Source organism: Natrix helvetica (assembly GCF_964273705.1).
Source record: "Natrix helvetica genome assembly, chromosome: 1".
Classification (NCBI taxonomy): domain Eukaryota; kingdom Metazoa; phylum Chordata; class Lepidosauria; order Squamata; family Natricidae; genus Natrix; species Natrix helvetica.
Window position 1 is genome coordinate 243,528,499 of NC_138548.1, and position 26,927 is coordinate 243,555,425.

General features: G+C 44.0%; 1 protein-coding gene across 4 annotated transcripts; it reads left to right on the plus strand.

Annotated features, from left to right (window-relative positions):
• Nucleotides 1-50: 50 nt before the first annotated feature.
• On the plus strand, nucleotides 51-26,680 carry LRRC45 (leucine rich repeat containing 45). Of its 4 annotated transcripts, none has more exons than XM_081936382.1 (18): nucleotides 51-258; nucleotides 2,640-2,950; nucleotides 3,703-3,764; nucleotides 4,544-4,614; nucleotides 5,183-5,361; nucleotides 7,644-7,772; nucleotides 8,678-8,790; nucleotides 9,283-9,341; nucleotides 10,533-10,610; nucleotides 12,262-12,397; nucleotides 12,596-12,673; nucleotides 13,440-13,551; nucleotides 13,669-13,739; nucleotides 14,552-14,644; nucleotides 14,826-14,918; nucleotides 17,113-17,286; nucleotides 18,982-19,129; nucleotides 24,930-26,680. In XM_081936382.1, the coding sequence occupies exons 2-18, from the start codon at nucleotides 2,713-2,715 to the stop codon at nucleotides 25,124-25,126; spliced, it is 2,031 nt and encodes a 676-aa protein (XP_081792508.1). In that variant the 5' UTR covers nucleotides 51-258; nucleotides 2,640-2,712; the 3' UTR covers nucleotides 25,127-26,680. The 4 variants fall into 4 exon arrangements, with proteins under 4 accessions (XP_081792508.1, XP_081792506.1, XP_081792507.1 ...); XM_081936380.1 differs by having other exon boundaries at nucleotides 51-254; nucleotides 24,930-26,672; XM_081936383.1 differs by lacking the exon at nucleotides 51-258 and adding an exon at nucleotides 2,445-2,525.
• Nucleotides 26,681-26,927: the final 247 nt, after the last annotated feature.

Here is a 26,927-nt window from a genome sequence, read left to right on the forward strand (position 1 = left end):
GGGGCACCCGCCTCTTCTAACCAAGAGGCATGCTGGGAAGCGTAGTTGATTTTTTTTTGTTCCTCCCGCCTTTCAGTCCCAGCGTAAAGCTGCTGATCTGAAAAGAGGCGGGAGGCTTAAGTTAGAAGTTTCGTTTTAGGACAGGAAAGAAAGCTGAGCTGGGGTCGGTGCCCGAAAGCATCGAGTCAGGCTCCGAGGATGGAGGAAATAGGGAAAGAAGGGGGAGCGATCACAATATGAGAGCCTTGATTACAGTGAGTAAGTCGCCCAGGGAGGCCACCCTTGGCAGCTCAAAACATTGCGCCGCCAAGTTGCCTTTTGCTTTGTGAACGCGCTTCTCATTGACCCTTGCTTAGCGGTTCCGCTTACTTTGTTTTTTTATTTGTTTATTTCTTCAAGCATGTATTAGACAACATATATATGTATAAACATGATTTTGGATACATGAAATGGATACGAATGCAAGGGAACATTAGGACAGGGACGGTAGGCATGCTGGTAGCCTTTTGCTCATCAGTCCTCGTTTTCTGAAAAGTTGTGAGAATTGACTGTAGGTGGACGTTGCATGGACCTTATTGAATCACATAGTCCTAAACTTTAGTTCTTTGCTTGTGGGACTTCCATCCAAGAACATAAGTGGATTCACATAAGCGATGGTTTAGGACTGAGATCTATGTCTGTAGAGCCATAATATATTGAACTCATAGGTCGGACTTACTAATAGATACAGAACTATTTGCAACTCAACTCCGTTGAATTCACTGCTGTAAATCTAGCTTTAAAAAGTGGCTTGGGGTTCTGGATTCTTATTTTCTAAAGGCAATTCCGCTAGGACCTGACTTCAGTAAACCTGCTTAGGATCTTGCTTTAAATCTAAAATAATTTAGAAGTCCCTTTAAGTGGTTCCACACCAACAAGTTATCTTTAATAGCTGATGTTGCCTTTCCCTTCTTTTTCTTTTCCCTCCTCCTTACACTTCTGTTTAATTTTTTTCATTTATAAGTATTTAAAGAGAGATGAAGTGAGTTTAGGGTTTAATGTTGAAAATTCACCAAAAACTTTTAGAAAGGATTAAAAATAAATAATTGCTGGGATATTTTCGAATAAAATGCAGGAGGACTAGGGAGTTGTGTGCATTAAATATTTTCAAGCCTTTTTAATTCACATTTTAAAAGAACACATTGTATTAATTCATATCGAATGAAACAAAGTATTTCTAGAAAAGATTCCACAGGCTTCAAAACTATGACTCCCCAGAAAATAAGTCCCTATCTTATTTTCTTCTGACCCCCGAAATAAGCAGTTGGCTTTTGGGGAGGTATTATTTTTGAGGTGCAGGAGGCAGCGAGCATGGTCACCTCATGGCTGCTGCTGTGTTGCAATATTTTCGGTGGAGGGCTTATTTTCGGTGGAGGTCTTATTTTAGCACATGCACTCAAAAGCCGGATTGGGGTTATTATCCGGGGAAGTCTTATTTTCAAGAAAACAGGGTATTACATGATTTAAGGACCGGTTCAGTTTGGGGTGGGTGAAATACTCTTAAATTGTTTCACTGTTTGGCCTGTGAGAGTAGATTCAGTTTCTGAGTGATGAACACATAAGTGTCAAGTTCATTTACTTTGAACTAATTTAAAGGAAATGGGTTATTACTGTCTGAAATACAGAAACACAAAGTACCTATTGTAATTATACATAGTATGCTACATTACCTTCTCACAGACCACAATACCATAATGGCAACAGGATGATCCTAAAACAAATATCTGGGGAGAGAGGCATCAACTTGGCGCCTTTGTGCAAAACTTTGGCTCCATCCTTACATTTTAAATTAAATTAGAACATTAGCTTGTTGACACACAAAGAATAGACAAACTTGCCAGATGTCGTATGTTTGCAGAATGTGCAATCCAGATTTTAACAATAAAACCCACACACTGAGTTTCAAGGAATCCTGTACAAAAACCACACACACACACACACACACACACACACACACACACACAGAGGGCTGCACACATGTTTATGGTAATGAGTGGTCTCTTAACTCCACCAGACGATACAACTTCAAAGAATGCAATTGGTATATTTTATCTCAAAACACAGTTGTGCCATAAAACAACCACTAAATGTATTATTTATTTAGTTAGATCATTTTTATTTTTCTGCCAAAACAGGATCTTAAGCATATGTTTTAACTGATATCTTTGCTCTTGACCATTTTATTGAACAAATATACTCCCTATAGTGTGAATAACTCAGTAAATCTACTGTTTCTCAGTAGAGAAACAACACCAAAGAAATACCATAATTAAAATGCCTCTGAACTACAGTTCCCAGCATGCTCTATTTCCCAGGTTGTAAGATGTAGAAGACAAGATATTTAACTACAGTTCCCAACATGCTGCAGTCCCCTTAGTTACAAAAGTAGGCATTGGCAGTTGAAGGGCGAGGCTTTAGTTTTAGCAACCCTCAGCAAGCTTTTGAAGCAAGTTTGATTGTTTGTGTCAAGGCTTCTAGTAACAGAGGTATAAACTGAGGAAGCTGGCTTCAACATTTGGAGAGTACTTAGATTAGGTTCAAATAAGATCACTAAGCAAAATGTGCTCTGGCAATAACCTGCAGTTGTTGTTGTCCACCAGGCTGACCGCTGCTGCCTTTTGATCTTGCCATCAGTCTTAACCCCCTATCGACATGGGGGAATGAGTGAAGCTGATGCCTGCCACAGAGATGGATGCCTTCCGACAGTCTTATACTAGGCTGTGCAAAGAGAGCGGTGCTGAGCCTCAAGAGAGCATCCTGCCACACTTGGAGGAAGCAACAGGAAGAAACCGCTTGGATTTGGCCACCCAGAGCCTTTCTGTAGATAGTTGCGGAGTCCTTGGCAAACTCTTGCAGGATGACCTCCAGTTCACTGAGCTCATACTGAATGATTGCATGCTGAGTGAAGAAGGTGGGACCTCCTCTGTCCATAAGCCGATCCTTTGTTTCTCCTGTCCTGAAAACGTATTGGAGTTCATGGCACTTCCACTCTGTTGCTTGCTGTTAACTTCTCTTTGTAATCAAACACTCTGTGTTAACAATTTGCCTATACGGGTCATCTCTAAAATGGAGATCAGTCATAAAATCGGGACAAGGACATATGGTGATACATACTTTCCCAAAGGGCAGGAGGAGAAGGAAGTCTTAAGAGCCATGATGGCGAAACTATGGCTCTGCGGGCATAGGAGCTGTCGCCCCAGCTCAGCTCCACCACACATGCGCATGCACCTCCCAGTGGCCAGCTGGTTTTTGGGTCTCTGCACCGCATCGGGGGGGTGTTCATATGCGTATGCGTGGGGGAGGGGTGCATGCAGGGAGGTCGCGCGCATGTGGGCGGATGGTGGTGGTTCGCACATGCATTGCATTACGGGCGTGTGCATGTGGGCGCTTTCAGCATACGACGACAAAAAGGTTAGCCATCACTGTGAGAGAGTATTCAAGAATATATTCTCATGATCAGCCAAAGTAAATCTATACATTGTTTAATAATAGGACAGTGGGTTCACATGTCACATCAAGCATGAACTCACCCACTCTGGTTTACTCAATAAATCAGGGGTAAACAAAACAAGATTCAGTACAATGTGTGAATGTGCGTTTGCTTGTTTGTTTTCAATTGGGAAACTTGCTGACATATTCAGATATGAATATTTTTCCTTGTAGGGGCTAAGCTGCTATTACATGGACTTTGTGCCAATACCGTTGTGAAGTTCTTAAATTTGAAGGTGAGTGTGCTGCACCTTAGGTTTAGGGTAGCAAAATGTCTAAGATGCTTTTGCTTTGGGAAATAATAGCAGGGTAAAATAGTCAAAAGCTTTCCGAGGCAAATCATATAACTGGAGTCTATAGGGTGTGTGCAACCTTTGGAAACCTGTTGGTTTTAGAATAGGAGTTGAAGCTAAGTAATTTTTGAATAATTAAATAATATAAAATGCACAAACAGAATAAAGGTTAAAAAAAAGAAAAGAATTCTAGTAAATTGTTTTTCAGCTGTGTATTTTTAAGCATATTTATATTTCCCAATCCTTACTAGATAATTTACTATTAGAGATTATAATAGTATTATTAAATTTACTATTAATTGACTATATTATCACACACATACCAGTAAGTATATGGATGTATATATACATACAGATTCGTGACTCAGATTTACATCAATTTTCACACCATAATTTCTTTCCAAATCAATACTGGGAAGTTATCGATAAAATTTCTAAGCTGCCTTTCTATTTATACACAAAATGATGTACAATGGTAGAATCGTAAAGATAACGCAGAACCATTAAATGTAAAACATAGAAATGGACATAAATTCATGGGTTCTGTAGCGAGAAGTGCAAACAATGCAAGTGAGCATGAATTAACAAGTTGTGTGAAGAGGAGACGGTCAAGTGTGTTGAATTTTCAGAGTTCTGTGGATGAAGCCATGGTTCTGTTTAATGTTTGGATGTATCTCATGTTTTGGGTAATGGAGAGACTGACTAGGTTTGGTTTCTTTTAGGGCAACAACATGCGAGCTGTTGGGGCTGAAGCTGTGGGAAAGCTCCTCAGGCAAAACAAGACTATCCAGAGGTCAGCAATCATAGGAATATGGGGGCGGTGTCTCTCAACCTGTGCACACCCAATTGGTTCAGATTTCCAGAGGAGGATTCCTATATTTGCATTATGTCTGCTTGGGAGAGAACTCAGGGTTCCCTTTTCAACTATAACCTATGTCCGTGATGGCGAACCTATGGCACACGTGTCAGAAGTGGCACGTGGAGCCATGTCACCTGGCACATGTGGTGTTGCTCATTCCTTTTTTAGGTTTCTGGCGTGCGTGACGATCAACTGGCCTTCATGCGTGCAGCAGTGCCAGAAACAGAAAGAGGAGGTCTTCCATTTTCCACCATGCGCATGCACTCCGGCCAGCTGATTGTTGAGCTTGCATACTCTCCAGTAACTGGAATAGCACACATTCCAGAAACCTGAAGTTGCTTTTGCAGCCCACGCATGCCCCCTGGGCAGCTCCTCTTCCTGGTTGCGGCCCAGACGAGTGCATGTGCGCTCCCTTTTTGGCACTTGGTGCCGAAAAGTTTCGCCATCACTGACCTATGTCTTCTATGCATCGGCCTCTATTAATTGTCTCCTTCTTCCCAAGGCTCACTTTGGAATGGAACAATCTAGGTGTATGGGAAGAAAGCTTCACTATCTTCTGTGAGGGGCTTGGTGCAAACCACCATCTCCAGATGTTGGACCTGCGCAATAATCAAATCAACCATCAGGGAGCAGGAGAACTGGCCATGGCACTGAAAGCCAATTCTAACCTACAAGAACTCGGTAAGCCTGGCCTTTTTTAAAAACAGAGGGTAACTCCCATCCCTCCCCCTTTGACAACCAAGACCATTTTACTGGGAAACAAAGATTGCTTAAAAAAAATTATGCTTGGTTTATTAAGAATTTGGGCACTATCTAATAAAATGAAATTCAATGGTGAAAAGAGTAAGGTTCTACATTTAGGCAACAAAAACGGAATGCACAGGTACAGTATAGGTAGTACCTTGCTCAATAGTAGTAACTGTGAGAGGGATCTTGGAGTCCTAGTGGACAACCATTTAAATATGAGTCAGCAGTGTGCAGCAGCTGCCAAAAAAGCCAACACAGTTCTAGGCTGCATCAACAGAGGGATAGAATCAAGATCACGTGAAGTGTTAATACCATTTTATAATGCCTTGGTAAGGCCACACTTGGAATACTGCATTCAGTTTTGGTCACCACGATGTAGGAAAGATGTGGAGACTCTAGAAAGAGTGCAGAGAAGAGCAACAAAGATGATTAGGGGACTGGAGACTAAAACATATGAAGAAAGGTTGCAGGAACTGGTTATGTCTAGTTTAATAGAAAGAAGGACTAGGGGAGACATAGCAGTGTTCCAATATCTCAGGGGTTGCCACAAAGAAGAGTGAGTCAAACTATTTTCCAAAGCACCTGAGGGTAGAACAAGAAGCAATGGGTGGAAACTAATCAAGGAGAGAAGCAACTTAGAACTAAGGAGAAACTTCCTGACAGTTAGAACAATTAATCAGTGGAACAGCTTGCCTCCAGAAGTTTGAATGCCCCAACACTGGAAGTCTTTAAGAAGATGTTGGATAGCCATTTGTCTGAAATGGTATAGGGTTTCCTGCCTAGGCAGGGGGTTGGACTAGAAGACCTCCAAGGTCCCTTCCAACTCTGCCATTGTATTGTAAAATTTTGATTATAATAGTCAAATCTGATGTACATTAAACTTAAAGAAAAAAAAGAATAGAAGGAGTAAAAAGTATGGGATATCTCTTCATCACATATCCCATCTCTTATCTGCAAACAAATCCATAAAACACCATGTTTTTAGTCCCAGTGTCAGTAGAAAGTCCATAAAAGGTTGCCAAAAGTAACAATGTATTATTATATATGTTATAGCCTTGATCAAATAAACCAGCTTTATATTCCTTCCTTTTACTTCTAATAATTTCATTCATTCAGATATTGTCATAGGATTTAATTTCTCATTTCTTCTTTTTGCCATTCTTCAAGGTTTTACAAGCCACTTTTGTAAATCCAGTAGGGAAAAAATAGATCACTCTCTGAGTTTATCATTTATATTTCCCTTTTAAATTTTAAAACTTCATCCAATTTATCTTCTAGATCCAATGAAACATCCTTTTCTTAGTCATTCTCTTGGCCTGTCGGTTGTAAATCCAATTTCCTCTCTTCTCATCAGATAAAATTTGTTCTACATCTATCATTTATTCAATAATATCTTTTGGACATAGTCTATCAATAGAAGCAGACATCATTAGTGACATTCTTGATATTACGGCTAGTGTTTACCGATTCCATTCTTCAAAAGTCTCCATCAGGAATTTTAAAATGTGAAGTTTTTTTAAAAAAATCTTTAAAAGTTTACACTATAGTAGTGAGCAAGTTGGCTAATCCCATTGTCTTGTAACTGGACAAAACTGCTGTCCTGCAATCTCCTTACAAGGAGCAGCTGTCTAGAACACTTCTGGGCAATCTCCTATCCTGTCCTTATCTAGAGAGATAACAAGGAACTAGTCTGCTCACTGGTTCCTTGTTTTTTGCCACAGATATCTGTTCTACTTTTGCAGAGCCATCTTCAGTTCATCATACCTCCGGTGGAAATCTGGAAATAAGTGCTGCTAATTTGAAAATTGCATGAATACTGTGTAAACTAGGTGGAGCTTTTTACGGAATTAGGGCTGATGTTTATACAATTAATGAAGTGTTTCAGCTTGCAGATATTGTACTGTAGTACATCTGTTCCAAAGTAGATACTTTTGCATGTAGTCTACCAAGTAAGGGAGGGGGGAACACCAGAAATGTCCAAAGGTAGGCACAACTTGAGAGGCCTATTCTGTACAACTTGGTACAAAACTATCAAAAGTTAAGCCATGCTGATTGACTTGCTATTGCCTTCCTAAGCAGTGCTCAATAATAAATTCCGCAGCACCCTTTGAGAAATACCATTTAGAGTTCATCCTGGTAAAAGTCAACTGGTTTCAACCACTGATGTACCAGTTTGGGAATGCAAAATCTGGCATGAATGTTTGCTTCTTGCTTAGATCTGCGCTGGAATAACATTGGCCTCTTGGGAGGCCGGGCACTTCTGAACTCTCTTCATAGCAACCGGACAGTGCGGCAGCTCGAATTAGCGGGGAACAATGTACCAAGTGATATCCTGAAGGCTGTGGGTAAGCAATTGTGCCAGCTTTCTACTTGATAAAAAAAATAATTAAATTCAACTCTGGCTACAGATTGTTCTACCGTGTGCCTCCTGTCCTTACAGCTGGAGGGCTAAGGAATCACCATACAGCATGAAAACCTAGACTTTTTCAGAATTCTCAGAGACATTTCTAACTCTGGATTTAGAGATCTACCCTGGGAGTGGGCAAGGGGTGCCTTTAGAGATCTACCCTGGGAGTGGGCAAGGACAATAGCAGTTGAAAGTCATTGCTGGTGACATCCAGCTTGAGGGGTTTTAAAAATATTGTAATGATAAATTACATATTCTAACAATGGGTGGGTATTAGATGGCTGTATACAGGCATACAATCTTCTGACCTTTTTGGGGGGTGGGGGTACATTACAAAAGAAATTAATTGTTTTGACAGTGTGGATGGGCTCCAGAGTGATAGTTCGTTAATGATTGTTCGGAAATAAAATGCTGGTCTAGGCAGATCCTTTGTCAGATCCAGTAGTGGGGATGATATAATTTCTGCAGGATCACAGGCAGCAACATTCGAATACACCTGCAAGCCTGTTAATTAATTAATTTATTTATTAAACTTCTAGACCGCCCCCTCTCCCCGAAGGGACTCGGGGCGGTGTACAGGTACAAATTTAAAAACCATACACTCGATAATATACATAACTAAAATTGAATTAAATATCCCCTGTACAAATTTATAAGAATTAAAAACTTAAACCTTAAAACCAAACTATAAAATTTAAAAATACAAACTGAGGTGGGAAAGCTGGAATTAGGCCAGGCCGGCTAGATGAAACAGGTGGGTTTTAAGTTTCCGGCGGAAGGAGCGGAAGGAGCGGAGGTCCTTGAATGAAGGCGCAGTTAACTTTACGTTTCTTTACGATTCAGATCAAGCGATGGAACATAACCAAGAGCGTCAGAATATTCTCTCCAAAAATCGTAACATGACAAAAGTTCTCAGCAAAGAGGTGACGTGCTTGAAAGAGGAGAAAGCTAAACAGGTTGGTGGATCTGAAGTAACTAAGAGTTGTGGCGGGTGATGGAGCTTGAACGTATAGTTTTCTCAACTATGAAAACTGTCTGAGTTACTTTAGGCCAGTTAGTGGCTGAAATCACCCATGAGCCTTGGATGTGTTTTGCCATGATTTATTGAATAAGGAACCGTTGACTGGGATCACACACCATCAGCCCAAATCGAACAAACAAATGATAATTTAGTGCAGTATGTGAGCCCAGGCATTACCTCTCAAGTTAGCCTCCTTTATATTGTGAGATTAAAGGGGGATAAAACGATTTAGAGTGCCCTGATCTCCCTAGTAGGAAAAAAAAAAGTAACTTTTTCCCCTCTAGAGCTTAACTTTGGAAACTTTCAACCTAAATTTATTTTTTTACTCAATAAAGTGACTAGCGACCATGCTTATATGTAGGGAAGGTTTGTCTACCAAATGCTTGCACTTCGAAAGGATGCTGTTAATGTTAAATCTGTTTTACAGTTCTTGGATCTAATGGACACCATTGACAAGCAGAGAGAGGAAATAAACCGAAGCAACAGGTAAGTGCATTGAAGCAACATGTAGAAGTGAGTACTGTATTGTTTTCAACCCTTTTCCTGGTGAATGTCTTCCATCAGCATCAGTGGAATCAAAAGCTGCTGAGAAGTCAAAGAAGACCAGGTGAGTTGATCCCGGTCTTTGGTTCCCCAGCCTTTTTCTTCTGAGAATTGAAGTCCACACATCTTCAAGTTCCAAGTTTGAGAAACATTGAGTTAGAGGATTCAGCCCTTCTTTCTCTCCTTGAAGTACAGACAAGAAATAAAACCAACCTTACAGATATATCAATTTCTATAGGAATAACAATTTTTGAACCATCTGGATTTCCAACTTAGAGTCCAGAAAACATCAGCCATCTCTCTAACACTGTTTGGCAAGATAATAAAGCCCTCTTTTCCAGTCATGGTTCTACTATTCCTGCTCTTTTTTTTTTAATGGACAGAAGTTTATATTTTTCCAGCCTAGGTGTGAACTGGAGAGTAATTGATTTTGTATACAGAACAGAGGGTGTCCCTTCTTCCCACCCCAGAGGGGAAGGAAGCAAGCCCATACATCTTCTATATAGATATAAAAATGGCTGTTTGTGTGTGTGTGTGTTTGTTCGTTCCAGCATAACTCTGGAATGCCTCGAGCAATTTCAACCAAACTTGGTATACAGATGACTTACCCTCTGGAAAAAAATACTATTGGGGTAAGACACCCCTAAAACCCCTCAGGGGGTGTATTCTGTTAAGATACAGCCTGTTGTGCCTTAAAATGGATTCTATGGTACCGCCGTAAAATGGCTTCTACTGTACAGCGCAGTGAAGTTGTCATGGTGACGGTTTCACAGTACTCCACAAGGGTGCTCCCTCTGGTAAGGGGGAAAATCCAACGTTAGAAATTACATTTGGTCCAGACATTTTCCCTGTATAAATAAATACCTGGGCAACACCAGGTTATTAACTATTAACTAAGGACACCATTGTTTGGCAGCTACCTGACAGAGATCAGCTATCGATACACCATCCTGCTTGCTCAGGATGAGGGGAGAGCACTCTACTGTATATAAACTGCAGAAAACATTTTTTACCAGTACTGGTTCGTATTTTGCCTGAAGGGATCCTCTCTTGTCAGGACAAATTTTCAGTGCAAAAACTCTACCCACGGAATGTTCCCTTATGCATGGATATCCCCCTTTGCTCTCCTTGCAGGGTATCAGCAGCACGAGTTGGGCGTCTACAAGAGGCCTTGAATGAGCGCTATTCGGTGATGAATTCTGTCAAAGCAAAGTACGGAGAACAGTTTCGCAATGTGGTTTGAGCAAGCAGGCTAATGTTGCAGATGACAGTCCCAACTCAGATTTGATTCCAGATTGGAATGGTCCAGCTGGCACTCCCATTTCATGATTCAAATGAATGGAAAATTGTGGAAGCAGAGGAAGGAAACAGCTATAAAGTCAGAGAGGACAATTGACTGAGTAGCCCAATGGCAAAATTCAGTAATTGTATAAAAGAGAAGCAGACTTACTTAGCCATAATCCTAAGTACAAATATAAAACAATATACATAGGGGGGGGGGGGCAGGGGGAAATGGGGAACATATTCCGTTATTGTAAGAATGGGTGACAGAATTTGAGAAGAGGGTAGAAAAAAGTCAGGCTCCTGTTGTTGGGAGGCAGTTTTTCAAATACAAAACTTGACTTGTAATATACTTGGGAAATGTGGCCAGCAACACAATAATTCATTCAATGCGGTGTAAAGCAGATATTCACCTATTTACATACCTGCAGGTAGTGCTTGTATAGCATCCTATTTATTTAGCAACCATTCAGATTTACAAGGTGCTGAATGAAGGGATATATGTGCCCATCGTTATAGCCATTCCAGTGCCCCCACTGTAGTGGTGGGATCCAATTTTTTTTATTACCGGTTCTGTGGGTGTGGCTTTGTGGGCATGGCTTTGTGGGCGTGGCAGGGGAAGGATACTGCAAAATCCCCATTCTCTCCCCACCCCACTAACCCTGCTTTCCAGCTCCGTTCTCCTGTTCAGGGCAACAAAAGAAAACAAAAGAACTGCTACCAGTTCTCCAGAACCTGTCAGAACTGGCTGAACACCATCTCTGCCCCACTATCACGTGATTACAATCTGGGTGCTCGGCAACCATTGTACACTTACAATCCTCCCACGATCATGTGATCGCCGTTTGCTGTCTTCCCTGCCAACTTCCCCAGTAAGTCAGTGGGGGAGCCGGTAGGGAAGATCTTAAGCCACTGCCACCTGACAAGACAAGAGGACTCCCCTGGTTTCTGGGGGCTGGCTGCAAACTCCTTGGGCTTGCAAACACTTTGCCAAAACCCTACTTAGATTTTGGGGACAGATGCAGCACGGGGAGTCCTTTCGTGTCTGGGGGGCTTCCTGCAAATGTCCCATTGGTGCACATGTTCTGTGCCCAAATCCTACTTGGATTTGGCATGGACCTTTTTCAGTCAGCTTCTTTGAGAGCAGGAAGGCTGCCCATCGTAGAGTTTTAGCCCCACGTGAGTTCCTTCTGCAGGCAGTTCTTTTCCTCCTTCCACTTAACAACCCAGGAGATCACAATGTCATTTGAGAGAATTGGTCACATGACATCTTGCTTAATGATCGTCTCAATCAGTGACCAAAGATTTCAATCTCAGGTACATGTATTACGGAAAGCCTTCAAGGAACGCAAATTCTGGATCTGCTTTGGTCAGCCTGACACTCCAGATCCAGAGGGTGAGGTTAATGGGTAGATTTGGCAATAGATACAAACAAGGATTGCTTAGCTCCTTTACCATTCTAGTTACTCTGAGGCAAAAGTCTTGCTTTGCAGTGCAGGTGTTCTTGTTGCTGGGCTGCTGGCTCAGAAAACGTCAAGGCAGACTTGAAAGTAGCTCTTACTTGAAACTTGCTGCCTTGCAGACTCCAGATGACAGAGGCAGCTTTGGCGCTCTCAGAGCAGAAGGTGTGCAGCCTGGGAGAACTTCTGAGCACAGCAAAGGAGGAGCAAAAAAAACTGGTAGAGAACCACGCCAAGGAGTTTCAACAACACAAGAAGGTAGACTGGGGATGATCTGAGGAGTCAGGGAGCATATATAATCGAGCAAGGAATCTGGCACTATTTGAAACAGATGTCTTTGCTTGACACAAGCCCAAGTGTTAGTGGGAAAAGGGTGTGAAGCCAAGGTTTGGATCAAACAAGGAAGGACATTGGAAATAAGAAGAAGGGCTGACTGATGCATCTCTGCTTTTGCAGAATTCTTCTGATCGTGAGGCAAAGCTTCTGCAGGAACTTTCAACAGCCAACGAGAATAATTTCCAGCTCCAAAATGAGGTAAAACATTGTTTGAATAACATTATGTCAGTGTTTCTTAACCTTGAGAATAGCAATAGCACTTCGACTTATATATTGCATCACAGGGCTTTACAGCCCTTTCTAGGCGCTTTGCAGAACCAGCATATTGCCCCCAACAATCTGGGTCCTCATTGTACCCACCTCAGAAGGATGGAAGGCTGAGTCAACCTTGAGCCCGGTGAGATTTGTACTGCCAAATGGCAGTCAGCCAGCAGAAGTAGCCTGCAGTACTGCACTCTAACCACTGCGCCACCATGGCTCAGACAAACTTGTAGATATGTGGACTTCAGGATTCTTCAGCCACCATGGGAGCTGACGTCAACACATCTTCAAGTTCCCAAGGTTGGGACACACTCCGTGTCCCAAGAGTTATTTAACTAAGATCCTCTCAGCTTAGATTCTGACTCTTGGATGCAGCCTTGGGCAATAACAGCTTTGGTCAGTTGCTTCAGTGAGTTACAGATTGTGGGTTAGGCGCCATAAAGGTGTAAACACAGTCAATCCAACACGGTGGAACAGTCTGCCCAGGAAGCCTGCTAATCAGGCTGACAGCACTTATTCAATAGACAATCAGTTGCTAGATAGGCTACCAGGGAGCCCTTCAGATAGAAGGCTGCCAAGGATTTCTTGTTGCTTGTGAACTATAGGTTGCCTGTTTGGGCTTGACACTCTTTCCCAGCAACCTGTTGTAGACAGATGGGGGGGGGGGCTTGTCTGTCTCTACTACGGGTGGATTTCCTTTTAGGTGGATGAGCTGGAAAGAAGATGCAAAACCCAGCAAGAGCAGCTGTTCCGGGTGAAGGAGGAGCTGGCCCACACAACTGCAGAAACGAAACTGAGAGCGGTACAGGCTGAAGGTGAGCATAACTCACAAGTCTTCAGCTACTGAGTGAAAGGAGGGCTTTGCTGGAGTCCTTCGAAAAGGGAAGAAAGATGAAAGGAATTGGGTACCTCACTCGTGTGTTTTTCCTTAGAGCGTTTGGAAAATGAAAAGAAGCGATTCAAGCAGATCCTGAGTGATGCAGAATCCCTTCGCGTGAAGGAGGTGAGGAGCCGGTTGGAATGTTAGCATTCCTACATGGAGAGATGGGGTGGCTGAAGTGGATCTGACTCAAATGTGCTTTCCGACCTGAAAATAAATTCAGCATCTTGTTTGTAAGATAGGATGCAATTATGGCTTGCCTACAAGGGTCTTGAGCTCTTCCGTCCTGGCCCATATGAATAAAGGAAGTCCTTTGGGAGTGTTGTAAGACTTGGTCAGGATGCCAGGAAATGGCTTCTTCTCTCCATTACTGAGCCTCCAATCCCCCAGCTCCACAAAAGTAATTGCACACTTTCACTATTGCCTCACGTCTACAATTCAAGAGTCTGAGACCAGGGAAGGCAATTATGTTTCCCTTTGTTGGATTTCTTTTTTAGTTCAGGGTTCTGGGAATCAGACTCTCCTAAATAAATCTGTTTCCTTTTTTACAATAGGATTGTCATTACCCTTCAAAATTCAGGGCTCTGTTTTTTTCATTATTTATCTGAGGAGGATGGGTAGTTAAGAAATTAGATGGGTGGGTGGATGGGTAGGCGGGCGGGCGGACAGACAGACAGACAGACAGATAGATAGATAGATACTGTAGATAGGGATGGATGGATGACCCATTCTATGGGTTCATATTACATTTGTATGTTTGGATTTGTTTTGCTAAGGAGTTGGAAAACGTTGCCCCAAGGTTTTGTGGAATAAATAATTATGTTTGCTCCAATATTCTTCGTGTGTCTCCCATTTACCGAAGAGAAAGGCTAGTGTCAATCAGTTGTATTTATGTGCTGCTAAAGATCCTCTGAACAATGTTGTGTGACGTGCAGGTGGGGCAGATAACTCAGCATATGGAGACAAGTGAACATGCTCTACAGGAGCGCATCCAAAGGCTGGAGGCCATCCGAATTGGGCTCGAGGAGGTGAGTGGAATGGCTTCCCAGTATTGTTGATTTTTTCCCCCCTGAAAACCATAGAAAGGTCTTGTCCTTGGTGGTTTTGGATCTTCTCTAGGAATATGTCCAGGTTCAGACCACTGCAAGTTCCTTGATTTGCTTTTATGATCAGAAATTGCAGTGCATTGTTCTTCTGCCTTGACCCTAGGAATTGAGCCAAGTGAAAGCTGCTGCCTTCATGGAACGAGGCAAAATTGAGGAAGAAGTCATCAGAGCCAAAAACCAAACCAGGCTGGAAGAGGTAAGGTTGACAGGACAGCTTAAAAGCAACATTGCTACGTTATTTTATCTGTTAGGTAGCCTATAATCTGTTTCCCCATCAGATATTGAAATCCCCTATTCATGCCAATGATACATCAGAAGCAAAGTAGAGATGGAGGCGCGGGGCTAGCTAAGACTGGTATTTTCTTACAACTGGCATGCTGGGATGTTCTACAGTTAGAATATTGGATGAATGTCCACTTGGGGAGAATTTAACATTACGTTTTCCGGTTCATCAAGCTAAAATAGTCTCTCTTGCTTGACCCAGAAGTGTGTCTCTGTTTATTCTATGTCACATAGAATCCTATTTTACCTATTTTATTCAGTAAAATAGAATGAAGACAATGAACTATGGTTTAACTTTTCCTTATAAAAGCTGCAGGTGGCAAAAGGGAAGCATCCGTTCTTTTCTCATATCCTCAGTGTTTTTCAACCTTAACACCTTTATAATATGTAGACTTCAATTCCCAGAATTCCCCATTCAGCATTCCCCAGTTGCCAAGGTCGATCTAGACCAGTGCTTCTCAATTATTTTCTGTCATGCCCCCCCTAGGAAGAAGAAAACATTTCGCGCCCCCCGCGCGACTGTAAATAGTATCATTTGTCTATAAAATTGTTATAAGTACACCTCTGCATAACACTGTATCCTTATTAACGTATAAGAGAATAAAAAAAGAAATGTGGATCAATTTACAACAAAGAATAGCTTTATTAACTGTAGCAGAAAAGATATAAAGGAGCACAGCTAGAACATATACATACATATATTTATATATAGAGTATCACAGAAGTGAGTACACCCCTTAACATTTTGTAAATATTTAAGTATACTTAAATATTTACAAAATGTTAAGGGGTGTACTCACTTCTGTGATAACACTGAAGAAATGACACATGTATACACACACAAACACACACATATATTTCCTGCACGCAGTGATTTCTAGAAACAACACCTGCTCATCTCAGTGGGAAAGACCCATGCATCCCAGATGCGAAGACAGTCCAAGTGGTCTCTCCCTCTGTCTCTCTCCCTCCCTCGTCTCTCTCCCTCTCTCTCTCTCTGCCTTTCTCTTTCTGTCTCTCCTTCTATTTCTGTCTGTCTTTCTGTCTCCCTCTCTCTTTCTGTCTCTCTCTCACTCTGTCTCTTTCTGTCTCTCTCTCTTTGTCTCCTCTCTCTGTCTCTTTCTGTCTCTCTGTGTCTCACTCTCTCTTTCTGTCTCTCTCTTCTCTCTCTCTGTCTTTCTCTGTCTCTCTCTGTCTTTCTCGGTCTCTCTCTCCTCTCTCTTTCTGTCCCTCTTTCTCCTTCTGTCTCTCTCTGTCTCTCGCTCTGTCTATCTCTTTCTGTCTCACTTCTCCCTCCCTCCCTCTCACTAGCTCTCTCTTTCTCTATCATCTTCTGAAGGTGGGGGGGTGAAAAGGGGCCCATTTTTTGTGCCTCCTGGGGCATCTGTGCACCCCATTTTTCACCTCCCCCACCCCCAGAAGAATTCTACTGGCAACTAATGGGCAAAAATGGCCCGTTTTTTGGCCAAAACCTGCCATTTTCACCCATTTTTTGTGCTTCCTGGAGATTTTCAAAAGACTTGATAGCAAAAGCTTTTGCTTCCGCTTCCCCTCGCGGCCAATTGCAGGGCGTGGATCCCGCTCGGAGAAGGCAGAGCGGCAGCTCCTCCCTCAGCCAGGAGCCAGCGGGGGCTGGTCGGACAGGCAACCTTGGCGGGAAACTCCAGTCCGCCGCCTACGCCGCCGCCGCCGTTGCCGCCTTCGCTGCCGCCATTGCCGCCTTCGCCGACGCCGTTGCACCCAGATGGAAAGGGAGCCTTCGCGCCCCCCTTTATGGAGCCTCGCGCCCCCCCTGGGGGGCGCGCCCCACTATTTGAGAACCACTGATCTAGACCAACCTGCGAATTTTGATTGCATCTCATTATAACGGGGGGGGCACCCAAGTTGAGGGGTGGTTGATGATGCTTTCTAATTCAAGGAGGCTTTATTTATTTAGGGGTCCCTTGGTGCTCCCTGAGCTTGCTGGTTTTCTTGCAGACATTTCATTACCCTAACGAGGTAACATCATCAGGGCTAGTAAGGAGGGGTGCTTGCTGTCAGCAATAGATTGAAAAAAAGATGGTTGCTTTCTCTCTCTTTCTTTTTTTCTTTTTTTGGGCAACTAATAGCAACAGCGCCTGGAGCAGATGGAGGAGAAGCTGAGGCTGATGATGCAATCTCGTGACGAGGCCCAGAATCACTGCTTGCAGCAGAAGCAGACAGTGGCAGAAGCCCACGCTAAGGAGGGCCAGTGGAGTCTGCAGGTGGAAGGACTCAAGAGGCGACTGGAAGACCTTCAGCAGGTGAGGGAGTTGGAAAAAGTCTCACAGGAAGAAGCCTGATATCAGCATTCAACTGTAGGCTACAGTAGTTCCTTAGGTACATACCTGGGATTACAGGTGGTCCTTGACAATCGGTCACCTAGCCATTGTTTAAACTTCCCACCGACTTAACCGGGAGGGTATAAAACATAGAATAACAGAGTGGGAAGGGACTTTGGAGGTCTTCAAGTCCAACCCCCTGCTTAGGCAGGAAACCCTATACCAATGATGGCTAACCTTTTTACCATGTGCCAGAAGCGCGCATGCACACCCATAATACAATGCGCACAGTGCCCTCATGTGCGTCCTGCACATCCGCACGCAACCCTCCCCTGTACATGCAGGCGTCCCCCCACTCCCGCTGCCCCCCAGCTTCTGCCAACCTACCCTGTTTCCCTGAAAATAAGCCCTCCCCAGATCATAAGCCCAATCAGGCTTTAGAGCGCATGCACTAGAATAAGCCCTCCCCGAAAATATTGCAGCACAGCAGCCACGAGATGACCATGCTCGCTGCCACCTGCACCTCAAAAATAATAAGGCCTCCCCGAAAATAAGGTCAAGTGCTTATTTCGGGGGTCAAAAGAAAATAAGACCGTTTTATTTTCAGGGAAACACGGTAGCAGCTCGAAACCATATAAAAATGCAAGTAGAAAAATAGGGACCACCTTTGGTGAGAAGGTAACAGCGTTCTGTGCACCTTTGGAGTTTAATCATGCTGGCCACATGACCACGGAGACATCTTCGGACAGCGCTGGCTCTTCGGCTTTGAAACGGAGATGAGCACCGCCCCCTAGAGTTGGGAACGACTAGCACATATGTGCGAGGGGACCCTTTACCTTAGAAGCACCATATTTGAGCCAAGAACTTTTTGTGATATTCTGGTATTCAGATCCAAAATGGTGATGCTGGCCGGTAGTGGGTGCAGTTGCTATTCCTCTTGGCAAAACATTAGATCACTTTTCCTGTTTCATACTCAACTACTCACAATATCTCTAGCAGGTTCAACATAACTTCATCATAAAAATTAAAGAATTCCCTTAAATTGAGCCTGACTCCTGGTGGGGGACTTGACCCATCCACATAGTTTTCTTGGCAATGGTGAAGAGTGGCTTCCCATTGCTGCCTTCTCAAATGAGGGGTGGGGAGTGGCATTCCCAGTGGTGGGCTGCTGCCGGTTTGGACTGGTTCAGGTGAACCGGTAGTTGTGATGATCAGCTGGCCCCGCCCCGGCCCTCTCCTGTCCTTTATTTCCTTCTTTCTGGCTCAGCTGATTTGCACGGCACAGCTGGTTTCCGCCCTTCCGCTGTTCTACTTCCGGGGCTGCCTTAGAAGGCAAGCAGCTGAGCTTCAAATTGAAAGCGCGTTAGGGGCACACGAGCAAAGCACCAATCACCAAACCAGTTGTTAAACCGGTTGCAGCCTACCACTGGCCATTCCTAATCTGCTTAGGTGCTCTACCGGGTTAGACAGCCTCCCAATTTTATTTGGGAACATACATATCCCAAAAGTGGTAAAGGGAGCGTGAGACACAGGAGAAATACAGGGTTGTTGGGCCGATGGTGAAGGCGTGCTCCATGTGGCCATTATGGTGGCTTTGTCTGTAGTACCAACATTTGAAGCACAAGCCGCTGATTACTCCCCACCTCCACCCCACCCCCTGTGTGCTATGGATGGCAGGAGCTGGGCATTAAGGAACAAGAGAAAGTTTCTGAGGTCAGCAAAGTGCGTGTGGAGCTGCAGGAGCAGATTGGTCACCTGGAGGCTGAGAGAACAGCTCAAGAAGGGCTGCGGGGCAAAATTGCGGCTCTTGAGCGCCAGCTGAAAGGTAAGTAGAAACGCCCTTTTTCTTCCACCTAAGTACCTGCAGTAACTTGCATGATGTGCCATAATATTGCACCTGTAATCAATACCTTACCTACTGCAACTGAAACGTAAGTGAGGCTCCAGATCTGGAGCTAACAGGGGAGAGCAGGGACACGGGAGGCAGGTGATGGGTCTCTTGGTTTTCTCAGTAGTACTGGGCTACCTCTGACCTTCTCTCCAATGGGAGATTCCATCCACTTCTCACTGCCACCATGTCTGCTTCCTGGCATTTCTGTCAGCTTGTTGATATACTTTTGACATTCCTGTATCTCTTGATGTTCCCCTTAGAGACGTGATGGTGAACCTATGGCATGCGTGCCACAGGTGGCACGCGGAGCCATTTCTTAGGGCGTGCAAGATGTTGCTTTGTCAGCTCCATGCGTGCTGGCAGCTGATTTCGGCCTTCATTTTTGGATGTTTTTTGCCCTCCGGAGGCTTTCCCTGAAAAACAGCCCAACATGCAAACCGGAAGATAGAAAATGGGCTGCTTCCAGCCTCTAGAGGGCCCGTTTTCTGACTTCTGGTGGACCCGGTAGGTCAATTTTTCACTCTCCCCAAGCTCCAGAGACTTTCTAGGAGCCTGGGGAGGGTGAAGACGGCCTCCCCAGCCCCCCTGGAGGCCCTCCAGAGGCTCAATGTGCAAACCAGAAATTCGGGAACGGACTTCTGGTTTGCGCATTGGGCTGTTTTTCAACCTCTGGAGGCTTCAGAGAAGCCCAATGGAAGTCAGAAAACGGGCCCTCTGGAGGCTGGAAATGGCCCGTTTTCTGACTTCTAGTTTGCGTGTTGGGCTGTTTTTCGCCCTGTAGAGGCTTCAGGAGGATTCCCTAAAGCCTCCGGAGGGCGAAAAACTGACCAACACACAAACCGGAAGTCAGAAAACAGTCCGTTTCTGGCCTCTGGAAGGCCTCCGTGCGGGTGGGGAAGGTCTTTTTTGTCCTTCCCAGGCTCCTAGAAAGTGTCTGGAGCCTGGGGAAGGCAAAAAGCAAGTCCACCATGCCATCACATGCCAAAAGCATGGGGAGCGTAAGGAGGATCGTGCGCGTAGGCGCGGGGGGAGGGTGCATAGAATTATGGGTGTGGGCACGCGTGCACACGCCCCCCCCATGATTTTGGCACATGAATAAGGAGTACCCAAGCAACTCATTTCCTTAAAGGCAAGGTGAGACTTCAATTTTCCCGTTTATCATCCCAATCTGACCAGTGTTGTGGTCTGCCGGCGGCCTGCAGAGCTGGCAGCAGAATCGGACAGTGAGGAGGTTGGGGAGGAACATGGGGCAGTCCTGGAGTCTGGGGAAGGCTCAGACGAGGGCTCTGCATCGGAGGCACAGAGGGGACCAGGGCCATCTGGCAGTTACCATATTTTTCGAAGTATAAGACGCACCTAGCTTTTGGGGAAGAAAACAAGGGGAAAATATCTGCCTCTGCCTTCCAGCAATTTGCCTTCTTGCAAAAAACAGCAAACAGTACAGACAATATACACTGTTTGTAGTGTTACATTTCAGACTATACTTGTACAGATGCTGTTAAAATTGATGTGCTTTCTGGTAGTATAGTTATTCTCTGCTATTTAAAAGAAGTTACACTAGCGCTGGCCTCTTCAGATCAAGCATTTATTTTAAAAAGCTTCTTCATTTTGTTAAGCTGTCTAGAATAATAATAAAACAGTCTTTAAAAATATCTCTAATAATTTGAACATTCTATAGGCATTTATAGTTATTGACTTACCTCCTTGCAGTAGACAGCAAACAGCCTGATTAACACAAGAAAAAAAATCTGCCTTTGCCTTGTGGAGCAAACACCAAGTTTCACTTTCAATTTCAGCTTGGGCTTCCCGATCATCAGCTGTTTCAGGCTGCAGGGATTGCCATAGCCCCGTGATGGCGAACCTATGGCACGCGTGCCACAGGTGGCACGCGAAGCCATTTCTGGGGGCACGCAAGGCATTTCCCTGTGTCAGCTCCAGCGTGTATGTGCGCGATGGCCAGCTGATTTTCGCCTTCATTTTGGGCGTTTTTTCAGCCTCCGGGGGCTTCAAAAAAGGCTCCTTAAATCTCCTGAGGCACAAAACGGAAGTTGCGCGTCACTCCAGCACAGCTATGGCCCTCTTGGAGAAGTAAGTCACTGCGGAGAGCTTCAGCTTTGCACGGGCTGCGCTGGAGGAGCCCCCATCCTCCGGTTCCCTTTAGCCTTTCTGCTTTCCTAGACGCCAAACGTTCCCCTTTCAAAAGATAAGCACCCCCCCCCCCCCAGAAGAGCCAGCCAGCCATTCCCTCCAGAAGCCCAACACTGCAAGCTCTGCACCCTCGGCCCAAGCAGTTGGTGAGGAAGGTTGGGGGGGGGGCGGGGGGGAGTGCCTCTTCTTCCTACCTCTTTGAAATAGACGAGCTTGGAGTACAAAGCCGCGCTTGGGGCTTTCTGAGAAGCCTTTCCTCTTCTGAGACACTTTTGCTCTTCAGCTGATCTCTTCTCCTATTTTTGATCTTCCGTACTCCTTTTGGTTTGTTCTGTTCGGTTTGTCCCCCCCACACACCTTCTTTGGATCAATCAGCAAATCATAAGGTAAGCTGCCTTTTGGAGTCCCTTGGATCCAGGCTCGGCAAGTGGTTGATCTGGTTAAAAACAAGCCTGGCTAAGGTGGCTGGTGATCCGGTTGTTCTCTAAATTGTCAGTTAAAAAATAACTTTAAAAATTAAAAAGAGCATGAGAGAGTAAAGATTAGCTAGGCTGGCTAAAACTGAAAGGTGTGTGTGTGTGTGTGTGTGTGTGTGTGTGTGTGTGTGTGTGTGTGTGTGATTTGTGGCTGTGATGTTCTCTCCAAACGTTCTGGGTATTGTTACAGGTAGGTGAGATTTTGCCATTTGCTAACTTTTGAGATCGCTCTCTTCCTCCCTCGCCCCTCCCCCACCTTTATCTCCTGCTTGCAACTCTCCTGCTTGCAAGTTTGGCAGAGTGGGGGGAGGGTAGGAGCATTGTTTCCATTTGTTTTGACCTGGAGTCAATTCCCCAGGTTTCACTTGGGAAGCTTCGTTGCAAACAGCCAAACATTCGGTGGATTTTTGTAGAATGGAGCAGGGCTGGGATCCTGCTTTTTATAAGTGATCTTGCCCTGGTTTTTTTTTTCTTTTTGTTGGGGGCTGGCTAAAACTGAAAGATAAATGCAAGGGTGGGTGTGTGCGTGTGTGTTTCCATTCGTTTTGATCTGCAATCAATTTTGCAGGTTTCACTTTAGAACTCTTGGGAAGCTTCATTGGAAAGCTGGGATCCTGTTTTTTATAAGGGATCTTGCCCTGGGTTTTTGTTTCCTTTTTCTTTTTGCTGGGGGCTGCATGCAGGCCTCTTGGAACTACAGCTTCTCCCTCCTCAGCATTGGAAACTTGTGAGTTTCGGATAGAAATAGCCACCATATTCAACTGGCCTCTTTCAGGACATTTCCAATTGGGGCCATCTCCAAGACATCTTAATTATTTCCCCCAAGAAGCAGAGGGGCTCAAGCCTTCCGAGGTAGTGGTCCCCCCCCCCCCCGAAACACCTACCTCTCCTTCTGGAACCTCGGTCTTAGAACAAACTAAAGAGAGATCTGGTTTACCTTGAAAGGCCTGTCCTGGCTTCAACCCTCCCAAAGTCACGTGTGCACGTGCAGGGGGCAAGGCGTGGGGGGGGATTAAATTGTGGGGTGGGCACGCGAGCGTGCGCGATAGCACACATGCTCGTGCTTTTGGCACCTGAGGCGAAAAAGGTTCGCCATCACTGCCATAGCCGATTGCAGCCTCTGCAAGCCCCATTTTCCCCATTTGCTGCAAGGAGGTAAATTGCTGGGAGACAGAGGCCAAAGGGTGGGGGCCGGTGGGTGGGTGAGGCTACATTCAGTATATAAGACACACCCACATTTTCACCCTCTTTTAGGGGGGGAAAGGTGCATCTTATACTCTGAAAAATACGGTATGTGCTGTCTCCGGAGCCTCCAGAGTTAGACATCAGGGAGGCAGAGGAACAGGGGGAGCCTGTTCCCAGTATGTGCATGCGCAGAGCTGCCAGAAAGCAAGAACAGTTATGACAAAAGGGACGACTCAGTAGTAAGGCTTGGAGGAGTGGCCCCTCCCATAAGACATAAAGGAGGAGCAAAGGTACGTGAGCTTTTGCAGGAAGCAACTTTGTTCATTCTGGTTGGTTTACATTCTGAAGCTCTGTTTTGACTCTGTGCTCCATGTGGCCTTGCAAAGCTAATTGCCAATTAGGTCTTTGGCAGCGTGTCAAGGGAGATAAAGGTGGGTGCTTATCAGCCTTATCCTGAAGGACTGTGGCAGACTTCTGTTGGACTCTTTACAAACTATTTGTGACTCATTACGGGCTGTGAATGAACATAATTCACAGCCTTTGAAATAAAAAGAGGGTTTTAGGGACTAAACATGTGCTTTTTACTGTCTCAGGAAGCCTAGGTCAGAACAACTAGAGGAAGGAAGTTGAATATGGTAATGATGATCATTGCTGATATTAGTTAGTTTGGGTAATGAAATACTTGCAAGAAGACAACCAAGCTCAGAGAGATAACCTCAGTAATAATAAGTAATAATAAGCATCTGCCACACAACACCCCCGACTTAACAATTGTTGATAAGAAAGACAAAATGTCTATGTCATGGACATTGAATTCCTGGAAATAGCAGAAGAGAAAGAATCGGACAAAGAAGACAATTACAAAATATAAACCATGCAAATAGAGTGGGTGTAATAAAAGAAAGCAAAAGCACTACCAATGATAAAGTGTCCCTTGGTTGCAATCCCAAGACATCTAGAGCACCATTTGAGCACTCAGGGCATTGACAAAATCACCATCAGTCAATTGCAAATGTCAGCTTTACTTGAAACAGCTTTCATCCTGTGACAATACCATTAATATTATTAAACAATATCTGCCTATTCCAGGTCCTTGGGAAGGATGTGAACAAAAATGCCAAATCCAGTCTAAACATCCAGCTGACTGGGTGGCCAACCACTGTAATTCCTACAGGGCATCTTCACTTGTCATACATCGTTAAGTCTGCAATTCTAGATAAAAGTCATGGGGGCTTTTTGGTTTGTCTAGTCCAGAAATATCTCATGTCTCGCTTTTTCCATCTCCTTGCCTGTAGCATCCCATCCTTTTTCCTTGCTGAAAGCCAGTTCAGTTCTCTGGCTGGAGGACAGTTTCCCGTTTGATTTCTTATTGAGGAATTAATTGATAATGTACTGGTGTAGGCTTTCACAGCTGGTATCTGCTGGGCAACCTCAGGATTCAGTGGCTATGGTCTAAGCAACAGATTTTCTGACATTTTGCCAGCAACTCCGGCTGGCATCTTCAATGGCAGGGTGGTCAGACCATAGTCAACTAAGCAAGGACGGACTGACTGAGCTGTGGTCTTTATAGCCACGTGTCCAGACCACATTGACTCTAAAGATACCACCCACTCTTGCTGATGAACCACAATCACTAAACCTTGAAGCCCAATACTTCTCAATAATACTGCAAATCTTTTCTGTTGCCAAGCTAATGGTATCCTAGGAAGAAATTGGCCACAGTTAACGTATCCCGGTTAGATTGCTCTTTCATTCTAAATTTAGACAATGACATCATCTCCATGTTTCAATCATCTAAGAAATTATGTAACATCATGTAGTTCTCTTGAGGCCATGTAAAATATATTCTGCCTTTAAAGGATTTCATTATCCCGAGTCAAAAAAGGCTAAATACATTTGTGTTTCATTTCTTTTTCTTTTTCTAGTGTTGTCCAGTAACCACCGGGAGGCACTGTTGGACAAAGAGGGCGAAATCTCCAGCCTGCTTGAGAAACTACGGGTTCGGGAGGCAGAAATCTCCCGGATAAGGGAGGAGGAAGCTCAGCGGGCCAGTTTCCTTCAAAATGCCATCCTGACCTATGTGCAGGGTTCCCCACTTGGCCCTCTCAGCCCCAAGAAATGAAACTGAGTTCTGCCGTTCGTTAGTCAAGGAAAGGAATCATAGGAGGCTCATGGTGGCCAGGCTTCCTTATATTTCTTGAAGACCAAAGAATCTGCATGGCCACTTTCCTGGAACTAAGTGTGAAGTGTCACTGAAGAACTTGTGGCTGCTTTAGAGAAACCATATTAATTTCTGTGCAAAAATCTTGTTCAACCACGGCAGCAAGAATAGTCTTGCTAGAGAAAGCCATCTATCCCCATGTGTAGCCCACAGACACCAATGTATGTTCACACGAGTTCTCCCTCACTGATTTTGGCCTCGAATTTAGATCCAAAGTGCACTTCAGTGCTAGGATTGTCCTTGCAAAAAACAATGCTTTGAGGTGCTCGCCTCTTTTAAATGCATCAATCAACAAATACTAAAAGGAACATTTACTAAGTCAGCCAAATCATGTAGATTTTTCCTATACTCATTTACTCTGCAAGATCTACAGCATTCCAGATAATCTCAAAAGGACTAACGTTGGGTCTAGAGTCATTTGGGGCTGTCCTGACCCAGTAGAACACTGAATTTATTTCCCACGCCTGAGAATATCCCTGTTTTGTCTAATTTTCTAAGGAGCTCTTTTACAGTAAACCTCAGCCATTAATTCCTGATTCCTCTGGACTTAAAGGTGAAACAGATGGAGGGTCCTATTAGGGGCAGGATTCAATTTATCCACGAAGCCTTTTCAGTTTCAGTAGGGAGAAGAGACAGCTTCTCTCCCTGATGACAACATTTGAAATGTGAGCCAGAGGCTAGAATAACTTCCAAATAATCCTGATTTAGCTGTAGTTGTCTTGAGAACAAGATGACACATATGGAACAAAGAATGATTTTTGGTTTTTAGTTTTATAACTAGTGCGAAAATGAAAGATTTGAAATGTTGCCATTGTTGCAGGGGCTGGCTTACATTTATTTCCATATAAATTATAAATTTATAAATAGACATATTTATATGCAATGAAACATGTAAGAATATCTGCTCTTACAGGTTTAATTGCACATAAATATGTCTATATTGCTTTGACGGCACATTAAAATGGGTGAATAGGTTTTAACGTGGCAAGTATCCTTCAGGGTAAGGACTTTTCAAATCATACATATTAGAGCAAAACTTCTAAATTTCACACATATTAATGGGACTGCAGCTAGCAGTGATTGATTAAGAAAAAAAATCTTGTCATGGGAAGCTTAAATAAAGTGATCTAATGTGCTACAAAAAATAATTCTGTAGTAGAAATTATTGAAAAAGGATTGAGAATAAAACTGCTGTTGTAAGTTCCAGTGTCTGAACTACTGTGTAAGTTCTGCTTAGTTCTGATAACACAGCTCTGGAAAAGATGCAGGCAAGTTAATGTATTAGGCTACTGTAAAACGTGTCACTTTTTGGCTTACTTAAATCTTATTTCTTGTCTTAGTTTACAAAGGAAGGTAAAGAGAAAGAGAACAAAAAACTTTCCAACTTTCAGACCTTCCCAGCACAAAGATCAGTTATCAGGAATTGGGCGTTTGTTTGCTTTTTTGCTATAGTGCCATATCAAAACTAGGAGGCTGTCATAGTGGAAGACGAATTACTTTTGACGCGTATGATTTAGTGATTGTGCATTCAAAAAGCACAAGTGGCTGCCCTTTTCCCATCTTTCATACAGAAAACAATCATGGTGGAGTTAGATGGGGACTTTCACAGCAACAGCACCAGGGAAGTTTCTCCTTGGAATTTAGTATTCTGGCTCAGGATAGTCCTTCCCTTTTCAAAGCTTTGTCCACCTGTTTTTGCAAG

Excerpts from the sequence above, each read along its gene's own strand:
- LRRC45 (XM_081936382.1), top strand. The coding sequence starts at position 2,713 with ATGCCTGCCACAGAGATGGATGCCTTCCGACAGTCTTATACTAGGCTG. Across the intron at positions 10,611-12,261 it reads ATGAATTCTGTCAAAGCAAA|ACTCCAGATGACAGAGGCAG; the intron begins GTACGGAGAACA and ends GCTGCCTTGCAG. Across the intron at positions 19,130-24,929 it reads TCTTGAGCGCCAGCTGAAAG|TGTTGTCCAGTAACCACCGG; the intron begins GTAAGTAGAAAC and ends TTCTTTTTCTAG.